The sequence below is a fragment of the Rousettus aegyptiacus genome, unplaced genomic scaffold (genome assembly GCF_014176215.1).
Source record: "Rousettus aegyptiacus isolate mRouAeg1 unplaced genomic scaffold, mRouAeg1.p scaffold_m13_p_9, whole genome shotgun sequence".
Lineage (NCBI taxonomy): Eukaryota > Metazoa > Chordata > Mammalia > Chiroptera > Pteropodidae > Rousettus > Rousettus aegyptiacus.
Window position 1 is genome coordinate 77,836,631 of NW_023416312.1, and position 13,376 is coordinate 77,850,006.

At 32.9% G+C, this 13,376-nt stretch overlaps 1 protein-coding gene across 6 annotated transcripts in view; it reads right to left on the reverse strand.

The window, feature by feature from the left end:
- TENM1 (teneurin transmembrane protein 1) overlaps nt 1-13,376 on the reverse strand; it is a 995,735-nt gene that overhangs the window by 403,336 nt on the left and 579,023 nt on the right. For all 6 annotated transcript variants that reach the window (XM_036227172.1, XM_036227175.1, XM_036227174.1 and 3 more), the window contains one exon: nt 5,840-6,078. In XM_036227172.1, coding sequence (XP_036083065.1) covers nt 5,840-6,078 — 239 coding nt within the window. The remainder of the gene's footprint in view (nt 1-5,839; nt 6,079-13,376) is intronic.

Genomic DNA, 13,376 nt, shown 5'->3' on the forward strand with positions numbered 1-13,376 from the left:
AAATTGTTTTCGATGACTGAGAAGAAGGGAAACAAAAGTAGTGCATGTTAGGATAAATTATATGCTCATCATGCTTACCTCATATCAAATTAATAATCCTAATAATAATCCTGTTCTACTATAATAATCATTAATCTTTATTCAGATTGCCTAAGCAACACCTAGGATATTTTACATGCTTCAGTTCATTTAATGAAAAGAAAATCCACGATGAAGTTATCAGCATTCTCATTTTATAGACTAGGAAACAGGCACAGAGAGGCATTAATGATGTTGCTAGTAAGTGAAAGAGATGTGTTTTTTTTGTAAACATTATTTACTCACATTTAGTAAACTTTGTGTGAAGGGGCATTGTGTATTTAGATTTAATAATGGAGGGGGCTCCATTTCTATTCTCTCCTTAAAAAAAACTAAGATCCTGGATTTTCTAAAATAAAAATTTGTCATATTCTATTTTATTTCTTCCCTGTATTGTGAGGTATTTTGACTTTCTATGTGAAGAAGGCAAAATGAACATTACACTCTTCTCTATCATTTTCAGCATTCTTACTCCACCATAATAATAGCTCCAGAAAGTATGGCCATTTGGACTAGTAGAAAGGAGGAAGAAGAAAGCACTAAAATCATTGTTACTCAATTTGGGCACAGAGAGGAAGGTGAAGTAAGCAAAACTCTTCAATAGTTTCAGCTCTAAACTTTCAATCCTATAATTGGGCTCAATACTCTCTCTTCTAACTGTATATCAATATCCAATTTGGTCAACTTTATACACGTGTGCTATAAAGTATGTCATGGCAAAGATATTTATGGACTTAAATTATTTCATCTGTAGAATGTGGACACTATTTGCATCCCCAGAAGGTAGTATGAATTGCTACTAATTTCATGGAAAAAGAAAAGGACCATCAATGTCATTAATGGATGATATTGGGTTTGAGAGCAAGAGATTGCTACTCCCCAACTCATTTAATGCAACAGCCCCTTTGGCCCCAGGCACAATGTATTCCTGAGTTTCTACTGCCTCTTATACAAATAGCTGACTGGAGAAACTTGATCAAAAAAAAAAATCAAAGATTACCAGAGAAGCTGAGTTTGTGTTCTTCACAACCTTTTAAAGTACCTTACCCTCGCCTTCTCTTGATGCCCTTCATATGGTGATCTGTCTTCCTGACTACTACTTCATATGGCTTATTTGTAAATTAAAGCAAATGTGCTTCTGGCTGTCACTGATACATCACTGATGCCAGCCAAAATATCACCAAAGATGAAGCAAAAGAACATATTTTTTTATTTAGATGGAAAATACTACAGATTTATGGGGAAGTGATGACAATAGCTATTCCATATCTTCACATAATCATTATCTTTCCATGCCTCCCTTCATCAAGTATTATGACCTCAAAACTTATTCAAAGGAATTATTCTCTTGCTGGCTCAAAAGGCATAATGGGTAGGTGTACAGATGGGGCTGGTTGCCTAAACATGCTCTGACTTTTCATGTGATAGATATCTACTACTTTTCAAAGACCATTTACAAAGCCATAATGCACAACATGTCTTCTGATATCCCATTGATAATGACATGATTTTCCCTAGTGGACCGAAGGCAGCACAGCATGCAGCCATTAGTGTCTAAAGGTTACATATAATAGATAATAGAGAAAAATGAAATTGCAGAAAGGAATTTTCACGGGAAACAGAAGTAGAAAATAGTTTTGGTGAAAGATTTTACTTGGGTTATACAACAACTGCAAAGGGGGATTTAAAAAAATGATGACTCTTAAAGATTCAGCAAGAGATGAGAATTAAATGGTTTCATATTTTGAAATATAATACTTTTAAAAATTTCAACCACAGAAAGCTATTTAAAAACAATCTTGTATGTTACAATTCTTATGTGGTATATTTCAGAAGAATGTTTATCTATGAATTCTTACTTTACCCTTCTGAGGTGGTGAGCAATATGCACAGATGGGGTAACCAATTTATCTACAGTTACATAATGTCCAGTTAATTGTAGAAAATCAGAACAAAGTTACAGTGTTTGCCATTATCATCTCCTCATGTTGAACTCATTCACACTACTGTGCTGGCATTTAGCCGAATATTTCTGCAACTAAAATATCTCACAGTAGGAAAACAAAAGAAAAAAAACAAATACAACTACATCAAAATAAAAAGGTTTTGCACAGTAAAGGAGACCATCAACAAAATGAAATAAAAACCAACTGAATGGGAGAAGATATTTGCCAATGATATATCTGATAAAGAATAATATCCAAAATTTATAAAGAATGAATATAATTTAACAGTAAAGAAATGAACAATCTAATTTAAAAAATAGATAAAGGAACTGAATAAACATTTCTCCAAAGATGACATACAAATGGCCAATAAACATATAAAGAAATGCTAGACATCACTAATCATTAGGGAAATGCAAATTAAAACTACAATGAGATATCATCTCACACTTATCAGAATGGTCACCATCAATAAATCAACAAACAAGTGCTGGTAAGCATGTGGAGAAAAGGGAACCCTTGTGCACTGTTGGTGGGATTGCAAATTGGTACAGCTATTAAAGAAAAGAGTATGGAAGTTCTTCAAAAAAAAAAAACAGAAGTATCTTATGACCCAGAAATTCCACTTCTGAGTATTTCTCTGAAAAAATCCGAAACACTAATTTGAAAAAATACATGCACCCCAATGTTTAGTGTATAGCTCTTTGCAATGCCCAAGATATGGAAGCAACCTAAGCACCTATCAATACATGATAAATAAGAGGTAGTATTTATATATAATGGAATATTATTTGGCCATGAAAAAGAATGAAATCTTACCATTTGCAATGATATGGATGGACCTAGAGGATATTATGCTAAATGAAATAAGTCAGATATGAAAAGACCAATACTGTGTGATCTCACTTATATGTAGAATCTAAGGAACAAAATAAATGAACAAACAAAACAGACTCATAGATACAGAGAAAATTCTTATGGCTGTCAGATGGGAGGGGGTTGGGGAGAAGATAAAATAATGGAAGAGGTTAAGAAGGAAAATCGGTAGGTACAAAATAGTCATAGGGATGTTAAGTACAAAATAGGGAATAATATGTATAATATGTATAATAACTATATATAGTGCCAAGTGGGTACTAGACTTAGTGGGGGAAACACTTCATAAATTATATAAATGTCTAACCATTCTGCTGTACATCTGAAACTAACAAAATAATACTGAATTTGAACTGTAATTGAAAAAAAAAAACCTTACAAGTAAAATGGGCCTAAAACAGTAGTAATTATTTCTACAGATCTCTCTAAGCAATCAACAAATCTTAGTTGTGTTTAGCATTGCAATAGATGTCTTGCATCTATTTTAATCTAATTTAATTTGTAATTTAATAAGAAAAATTATCTGGTGGATTTATTTAATAGACCAAGAAGTAAATCAGCTACAGAGTTTACTGCAGTGCTAGAGGGGCATCAAGGCATAGCACTTAGGAGCATGTGACTAGAGTCGGTCTGCTCTGGTTTAAAGCTCAGAATCCCCACGCTTTTTAGTGATGTGACCTCTTCATCTCAATGTGACCTATATGTGATCTTTTACCTTTGTCGTTATTCAGTTTCCTCGTTTATAAGATATATTTAATGCCAATATCTACCATTAAGGATTGTTGTGAGAATTAAATGAGCTGATACAAGTATAGTGTTTCATATAATTCAGTGTTTTCAACAAATATTTACTGACAAGGCTGCTATGTGCTAGGCACTGTTCTTGGTGGTAGTTTACAGCCATTACAACATGGTTAATTCTGAGAACCAGTGAATTTTAATAGTTAATAACAATTGTAAAAATAACGGTAATAACGATAATGATATTTAACATTTATAGTATAAATACTATGTCTTAGGCACTATTTCAAGCACTTTAGCTTTATTAATTAATTTAATTCAACAACAACCCTGTGTTATAGGTACTATTTTAGGCCCATTTTACTTATGAGGAAATAGAAGCCTTAAAAAGTTAAAAAGTTTTCCCAAGGTAACATGCCTCATAAGTGGCAGAAGTTTGAAAATCCATACTCATAACTATTGCACTCTATTGCCTTACTGTACCGATAAATTTCTATGCCACTGTTCTCCCTATAAGGCAGTCCTTGAAGTGACTGAAATATTCTACTTTCACTTATAAAATAAACACGTAATCTAATCAAACAAGTTTCACAGTATATAATATAATTTTTGATGCAAGAGTGGCCACAGTAATAAATTTAAATAGAAACATAAGTTCGAACACGGTATAAAGCTATAAATAAAAAAAAGAGCTTGATATTACCTGAATTTGTTTATACCAGGGATTAAGTCTTATATCTGAAATAGCATCTCTCTATATAATAAAAATTAATAGGAGATAACTCATAAAGTAAAAGTTTGTCTCATAATTGAATAAGAACATTTTAAAGGGTCTCTAATGTATTTAAACTGATTAAATCACTCCTTGTATTGAATGATTCCATATTAAAATCATGTTTGTATTACAATACTTTCTCATTCCCCACCTCCATTCTTTCAGCATTATTTCTCATTATAGGTTATTACAAACTAAATAAACACACACATTGAATAATCTGGAAATATCTGAGATATAAAATGCATTTTTGATATTATATAGTAATATCTGCATTTAATAGAAGGACTATTCAAATAAATTCAGACTGTATGATGAAAATATAAAAGAAATAATCATGAAAATCAATATAGGTTATGATCCTTTACTGTTGCAATTATTGGTGGCTTCCCTACAAAATATATCTGTTATATGACTCCTATAAAAACTGATTATGTGAACTTTTTTATTGTTCACACTTTTGAAAGAATCGGAATCAACCAAAATGACTTTATTATTTATACTTGTAAGAAAATCTGACCCCCTTTATATCTACCTCTCAGAATCATATTCATTTATCTTCGTAGATGATTCTGCTTCAATTAGGAAATCGGGTTATACCTGAAAAGACGTTATTATTGATATGCCTGGATTGGATTTTTTTCCTACCATGATATTCTATTCATTCTAGGAATAGTGCTTCCACAAAATACATGTTTCTTAAAAGTTAATTTACATTTTAGACTGCAGAACCACTGGGGGAAGGAAATTAATGTTCTGTCAAAACAAAATGCCACCTAGAAAAATCAATAACTTTTGCTATCAAGTGAGGATAATTTTAATCAAGAGGACCCAAGAACAATATTTTTTCTTAAAAGTGGAAAGAGTGCCTCACTACTGTTTTCTCGTTTACCTTCTCAAATATCATAACCACACAGTTTTGTAGCCATTTACCTTATAGAAATAAGAATATAGTTTTTTAAGTCTCAGTGTACAACTCTGAATTATTGGAAAGAACTTATGTGTTGGATTTTCTGATAGCTTCCAAATAACTACTACTTAAATAAAAGTCCTACCTGAAAATTCAGTAGCAGTATTATTGTTTAACTATAATTTAAGAAGCTATTGTAGATTGGTACTTATGACTTCTAATGAGAACTCATGAAACCTTTGAATTGAAGGAAAAATGCTTAACTACAGTAATTTCAATCAATAAGATTGTGTTAGTAGTAAAAATATTTCTTCTCAAAGAGCGTTCTATACTCTCTTCAGCAGCATTTAAGGTTTGAAAGGGTAAAAAAAATAGAAATCCATTTATTATTTATAATACTAAGCCTTGGTTCAAATTTATAGGATCCAGAGTTGACAGAAAACTGACCCCCACAAACCCAAGCAAAGTAAGACTGATTAAGAAGAAAAGTAAGGCATGAAAAAAGGGGCTTACCAATCACATAAGCTAGCAACAGGGCCAAAGTCACTGTGATTGCAGTGGCGCTCAAGGCTGTACACTTCCAATTGCAGCACCTGTAAGGCTTGTAAAAGGTAAAGGCAGGTCTGGAGAAGGTGCTTCGAGAAAGTGGCCTGGGAGGGGGTGAGTACACAGTATTGGATGTCAGAGGGTAGTTCTGACTGGCTGCACTGAAGAGAGCTGAGGAACCAGATCCATGTTTGAACAGAAAATGCCTGCAAAAAGGAAACAAAAATTTGGGCTATAAAATCCACATCCGATTGGTATAAAAACACAATTTCCACTAATTTCAAATAACCAGGCTTTATTCAGGAACTGGGAGGGGAGTGCAACAAAATTCTCGTAAACTTAAGACTGAACTCCAAATTGCCCTTTGTAGTTTCCCTCTTGTTTTCTCATTTAGACCTTTAAGAGGAAGTAAAGGTTCTCTGTTCCCTTACATGCTAGCTAGTGAATTTCTCAAACTCTGTGTTAACACATCTTACGTTCAATGTTATTTTCTATGCTGTTCCCTTTCATTAATTATGATACTCAGGAATTGATTCAAAAACAGAAAGAGAAGTATCATCAGGCATATGGTAATTTAAAAGACTTAGAAATCAATATTTTATTTAGAAACTAGCTTTCACAGACATATTTACACCCAATATTTTATTATAAAACCTCTCAAACATATAGCCAAGTTGTAAAATTTTATAATGAACAAATGTATACTCAGAAACTAGATTCTTCAGTTAACATTTGGCTATTATTCATCTTATCACATATCTATTCATCTCTTCATTCCTGTCTTCATCCATTAGTCCATCTTAGTTTCTAAGCATTTCAAAGTAAGTTGAATATATCAGTACACTTCCTTTCACATATTTAAACTTGCATATTATTATCTAGAGTTTAATATTTTAATAGATTTTAAAGTAGAATTTATACATGATAAGTTTGGCTTTTTTAGATTCCATATATAAGTGATATCATATATATTTGTCTTTCTCTTTCTAACTTATCTCACTTGGCATAATGCCCCTAAGGTCCATACATGAACTTGTAAAAACAGAGTAGAATGGTGGCTACCAAGGCTGGTGGGTAGCGGAATAGGAGAGATGTTTAACGGTACAACTCGCAATTAGTAGATATGTCCTGTGGATCTAATGCACAGTATAGCGATTATAGACAAAGACACAGTATAATAAATATTAAATTTGCTAAGTGGCTACATATTGTTTTCGCCACAAAAAAGAAATGATAATTATTGACATGACAGAGGTGTTAACTAATGCTACAATGGCGATCACATTGCAATATATAAATGTACCAAAGAATGTGTTAAACACCTTAAACTTACGCAATGTTATATGTAAATATATTTCAATTTAAAAGTATACGCGATGAAATGCACAAATTTTAAGTGTACATTTGCTGAGATTTGACAAATAAAATCACCTGTGCAACCCAAATTCCTATCAAAATACAGAACACTTCCATTACTCCAGGACAATTCCTCCTTTTTTAAGTAAATCCCTATCCTCAACTCCCAGAGCTAAGCACTATTTTGCATATGCATTAGTTTTGCTTGTCCTATAACTTCATGTTGCTGACATGTTTGAATTACTACAGGATAATTATTGACTACTCATGACTATTATAATACGGTATTCATAAACAGTCCTGATTTATTCACATGGAAGGAGTTGCTAAAAACAAATAAATGAAAGTATGTCTTTGGGGCATATACTTTACGTTTTTTGAGTGCTAATTGTCATGCGCTGTGCTAAACACTCATTATCTCAGTCTTTACTCATATGAAGTAGGCTACATTATCCTCATCGTGTAGTTAAGGGAATGGATGCCTAAAGAGGTCAAATAACTTGCCTAAATTCACCTAGCAAGTGAATGACAGAATAGGAACCCAAGTCATTCTGGCTCCAAAATCCTTAATCTTAACCACTCTACTGTGCTGCATGGGGCAGTAAAATACACTGTTAAACAAAACGCATTCCAGTGCTACATTTTAATGTACTGCAATACAAAACCCCTCTTTTACACAGAGCCAACATCTCCTTATACATGTGACACATGCACCAAAACATAAATCATTAAGATTATTTAAAGACTGATTCCTAGCTTCCATTTTTAAAGAATAAAAACATATATAATTAAAGAAAAAAAGAAATTCTCTGCATACCAGTTAATAAAAATATGTACATTAGAGTTTTTACTTTAGTATAATGAGGGTGAAGATTATTTAAAGGACTGGGTTGCTGAGGGGTGTGCAGATTCATGAGCTTTTCTGGAGGGCAATTTGGTATTATATATCAAAAGACTTTAAATTTGCATGCTTTTTGGCCCCAAAATTATGCCTATAGGAATTTAGCTTTAGAAAATGATGTGTATGTCAATGTATATAAGAAGTCATTCATCGCAGTGCTATTTATAATAGCAAAAAATAAATAACCAAATGCTCAATAATACGTATGTGCTTAAGTAAATTATTTTACAAATACATACTAAAATGCTAGATAACCATTTTAAATTGTGTTATTAAGTGATTATTCACTAGAAAAAAGTATTTGCAAATATCGCCAAGGGAAAAAAGTAGGCTTCAAAACAGTATGGGCAATAGGATATAATTTTTAAATAAAAAAATATGCTCTTGAAAAAATAATAATTTGTGTTACCATTGAACAGTAAGGGTATTTTTAAAGATTTTTGCCTCAAGATTATATTGCTTTTGGAATAGTATCAAAAATATCGGGGGTGGGATAAGTAAAAAAAATTGCACTGGCTAACACCAACCACATGTATAGTTGTTCTATTTATGTAAATATGATTTATTAAGCATCTAGAAAGGCCGGGCACCAAAGTAAATACTTTATATGCATCCTTTTGATACCTATATATCTGTAAGTGTGACACAACTGTTCTAATCTTACAAATTATGAAACAGAGACTAAAAGAGTGTTAGTAGAAGTAACATAGTGATTGTATTTATCATATTAATGATAATAAGAGTCAACATTCTTTAAATGCTTACTTGTGCCAAGCATTGTTCTAAATATTTCACAAAGTATTATGTCATTTAATCTTCACAACAACCTTATTACACAAGTACTTCCATACAGAAAATAAAACTGATGCTCTGAAAAGTTAAGTAACTTGTCCATGGTCCCACAACTAGTAATAAGTGAAGCTGAGATATGAACCCAAGCAGTTTGGCTTTAGAGCCATGCTTTTACTCATACTACAGTATAGCACACTATACTGTATTATAGTACACTGTACAGTAAGTGGGCACATTAAGATTTGAATCCAGGCCTGTTAAGGCACAGATGAAGCTTGCTTGGTGTTGATTTCGGCATGTAGATGATATTGTAGTGAGTCATGCTTTTTGCTCTGTTTCTTTGGAACTCATGACAAAAAAGTGAGAATGATAGCTATAGAATCAGAGTTGGAAGGGATCTCAGAAATCATCTAGTAGCCCAACACACTTGTTTTGCAGTTAGAGAAACTGAGGCCCAGGGAATAAGTGTGTTACCTAAAAGTAACATGGGTAGTTAAAGGCATGAATGAACTTGGAATTGGGAACTTTCAAAATATTGCATTTCCATTTCCCTATACTACCTGCCAATGAGAGTCTTCAATGGATTAGCACAAGATTCTAATTTCCTGAGTTAACTGAACCTGGCTAAACAAATACAGTCTGTTCCAACAGTACTATACGGTGTATGTCTATTCTCCATATCATAAGTTCTGGTAGTAACTTTTAAAGACCATCTTAACTATTTTTTTTTCTGGGATATGGTCTGGTGTTGAAATTTTATTTATTTATTTATTTGCTTGTTTGTTTGCTTCAAGTATACACTACCTTGGTTAGACATTTATGTAGTTTATAAAACAATCCCCTTATTGTTCCTTCTCTCCTCTAGTTTTCCACCTAGCCAATATATTAATAATAACTTCATTCCCTATGCTGTGCTTCCCATCCCCATGACCACCTATGAGCTACTATTTGTACTTCTTTAACACTTCATCCAATTTCCCCAGTCCCCCAAACAACCATCCGGTCTGTCCATCACCAAATTTTCCTCTATATTTGTCAGGTTTTGATTAGTTTGTTCTTTTCGTTCCTTAGATTTTGCATATAAGTGAAATCATATGGTATTTCTCTTTCTCTGTCTGATTTATTTCACTCAGTATAATAGCCTCTAGGTCCATCCATGTCATTGCAAATATAGGATATAATTTTTTAATAGCTGAGTAATATTCCATAACTTCTTTGTCCAATCATCTGTTGATGGGCATTTAGATTGCTTCAATATCTTGGCTATCGTAAATAGAGCTGCCATGAATATCGGCATGCATAAATCTTTACAAATTATTGTTTTGGTTTTCTTTGGATAAATACCCAGAAGTGCAATGTTGGTTTGATCGCAAGTTGGTAGTAGCTGTACCAACTTGCGATCAAACCAACAGTGTATGATGGTTCCCTTTTCTCCGCATCCTCGCCAACACTTGTTCTTTGATTTATTGATGATAGCCATACTGACAGGTGTGAGATGATTTCTCATTGTGGTTTTAATTTGCATTTCTCTGATGATTAGCTACAGTCAGCATCTTTTCATATGTCTGTTAGCCATTTGTATTTCCTCTTTGGAAAAGTATCTGTTCATATCTTCTGCCCATTTTTTAATTAAATTGTTTGTTTTTTGTTGTTGTTGAGTTATATAAGTTTTTTATATACTTGGATGTTAATCCCTTACCAGATGTTTCCTTAGCAAATATCTTCTCCCAATCAGTTGGTTGTCTTTTTGTTTTGTTGATGGTTTCCTTTGCTATACAAAAACCTTTTAGTTTGATGTAGTCCCAACTGTTTGTTTTTTCTTTTGTTTCCCTTGCCCAGGGAGATATATGCAATAAGAAATTACTGTTAGCAATATCAGAGAATGTGCTAAGTTTTCTTCTAGAAGTTTTCTTCTAGGGTCTTACATTTAAGTCTTTAATCCATTTTCAGTATATTCTTGTATACAGTGTAAGAAGGTGGTCCAGTTTCCTTTTGCAGTCTATATCTGTCCAATTTTCCCAACATCATTTATTGAAGAGACCGTCTTTACCCCATTGTATATTCTTACCTCCTTTGTCATACATTAAGTGAGCCTATAGGCATGGTTTTATTTTGGGGCTCTCTAGTCTGTTCCATTGATCAATGCATCTGTTTTTATGCCAGTACCATGCTGTTTTGATTACTGTAGACCTGTAGTATAGTCCGATACCAGCTAGTGTGATACCTCCTACTTTGTTCTTCTTTCTCAAGATTGCTGTGGCTATTGGGGGTCTTTTATGATTCCATATAGATTTTAGGATTATTTGTTCTAGCTCTCTGAATAATGCCATTGGCATTTTGATAGGGATTGTATTGAATTTATGATTGCTTTGGGTAGTATGGCCATTTTAATGATGTTGATTATTTTTACCCATGAGAACGGTATATGGTTCCTTTTATTTGTATCTTCTTTAATTTCTTTTTTAAAATGACTTATAAATTTTTGAGAACAGGTCTTTTGCCTTCTTGGTTAATTTGATTCCCAGGTATTTTATAGTTTTCAATGCAATTGTAAATGAGATTGTTTTCTTAACTTCTCTTTCCGAAAGTTCATCATTGGTATATAAAATGTCACTGACTTCTGAATATTTATTTTGTAACCTGCTACTTTATTAATTCACTGATCAGTTCTAACAGCTCTTTGGTGAGATCTTTAGGGTTCTCTACATAGAGTATAATGTCATCGGCAAATAACGAGAGTTTTACTTCTTCTTTTCTAATTTGGATGCCTTTTATATCTCTTTCTTGTCTTCTTGCTGTGGCTAAGACTTGTAATACAATGTTGAAGAGGAGTGGTGAAAGTGGGCATCCTTGTCTTGTTCCTGATCTTAAGGAAAACGCTTTTAGCCTTTCTGCATTGTGGAGTCTGTAGTTAGCTGTAAGTTTGTCATATATGGCCTTTATTATGTTGAGGTATGATCCCTCTATTCCCACTTTGCTGAGAGTTTTTATCAAAAATGGATGCTGGATTTTGTTGAGTGCTTCTTCTGTGTCTATTGATATGATCATACGGTTTTTATCTTTCAATTTGTTAATGTGGTGTATCACATTAATTGATTTGTGGATATTGTACTATCCTTGCATCCCAGGGATAAATCCAGCTTGATCATGGTATATGGTACTTTTAATGTATTGCTTAATTCGGTTTGCTAATATTTAGTGGAGGATTTTTGCATCAATGTACATAAGAGATACTGTTACCTTTTTTTTTGTAATGTCTTTGTCTGATTTTGGAATCAAGGTAATGGTGGCCTCATAAAAGGGGTTAGAGAGCCTTCCCTCTTCTTAAAATTTTTGGAATAGTTTGAGAAGAATAGGTGTTAATTCTTAGAATGTTTGGTAAAATTCGGCTATAAAGCCATCTGGTCCAGAACTTAGGTTTTGAGGTAGGTTTTTGATTACTGATTGTATTTCATTGGTAATCAGCCAGTTCAAATTTTCTGTTTCTTCATGATTCACTCTTGGGAGATCGTGTGTCTCTAGGAATGTATCTATTTCTTCCGATTATCAAATTCATTGGCATATAATTGCTTGTAGTATTTTCTGTGGAGTCTGTAGTTATTTTTCTTCTTTCATTTATGATTTTATTTATTTGAGTATTATCTCTTTTATCCTTGATGATTCTGGTTAAGGGTCTGTCAATTTTGCTTATCCTTTAAAAGAATTGGCTCTTGGCTTCATTAATCCTTTGCAATGTTTTTCTAGACTCTATATTAGTTTTGCTCTGATAGTTTTAAAAAAATTTTTCTTTTTAAAAATTAACTTATTTATTTTTTACGGTGACATTGGTTAATGACATCCAATAAATTTCAGCTGTATACTTTAACAGTACACTGTTCGTTCACCTTTCATAATTATATTTCTTTCTGTCACCACATATTTGACTCCTTTTACCCCATCTACCTCATCCTTCCTCCCTCCCTCCTTCCCTCTGGTAACCACTAGTCTATTATCCAAGTCCATGAGTCTCTGTTTGTTTGTTCTATTCATTTGCTGCTTTTAGGTTTATATATCCATCCTATATATTGGTGGGTTGATCCTATTCTTTATCCACTCTGTTGATAACCCCTCTAAGATACTCTTCATCTCAGATTATGTGTTCTTCATTTCTGGCTGGTTCCCTTTTATAATGTCCAGTTCCGTTGTTAGGTTTTTTATCTCTTTGTTAAAGTTCTCACTGAGTTCATCTACATTTCCCCTAAGTCCACTGAGTATCTTTATAACCAGTGTTTTGAACTCTGTATCTGTTGTATTGCTTGACTCCATTATTCTTGGATCTATGTTCTGTTTTCTGTATCTAGGAGTTTGTTTCTGTTCTGTTTGTTTGTTCATTTTGTTCTTTAGATTCTACATGTAAGTGAAATCATATGACATTTGCTTTTCTTTGTCTGTCTTAACCTACTCAGCACAATGTTC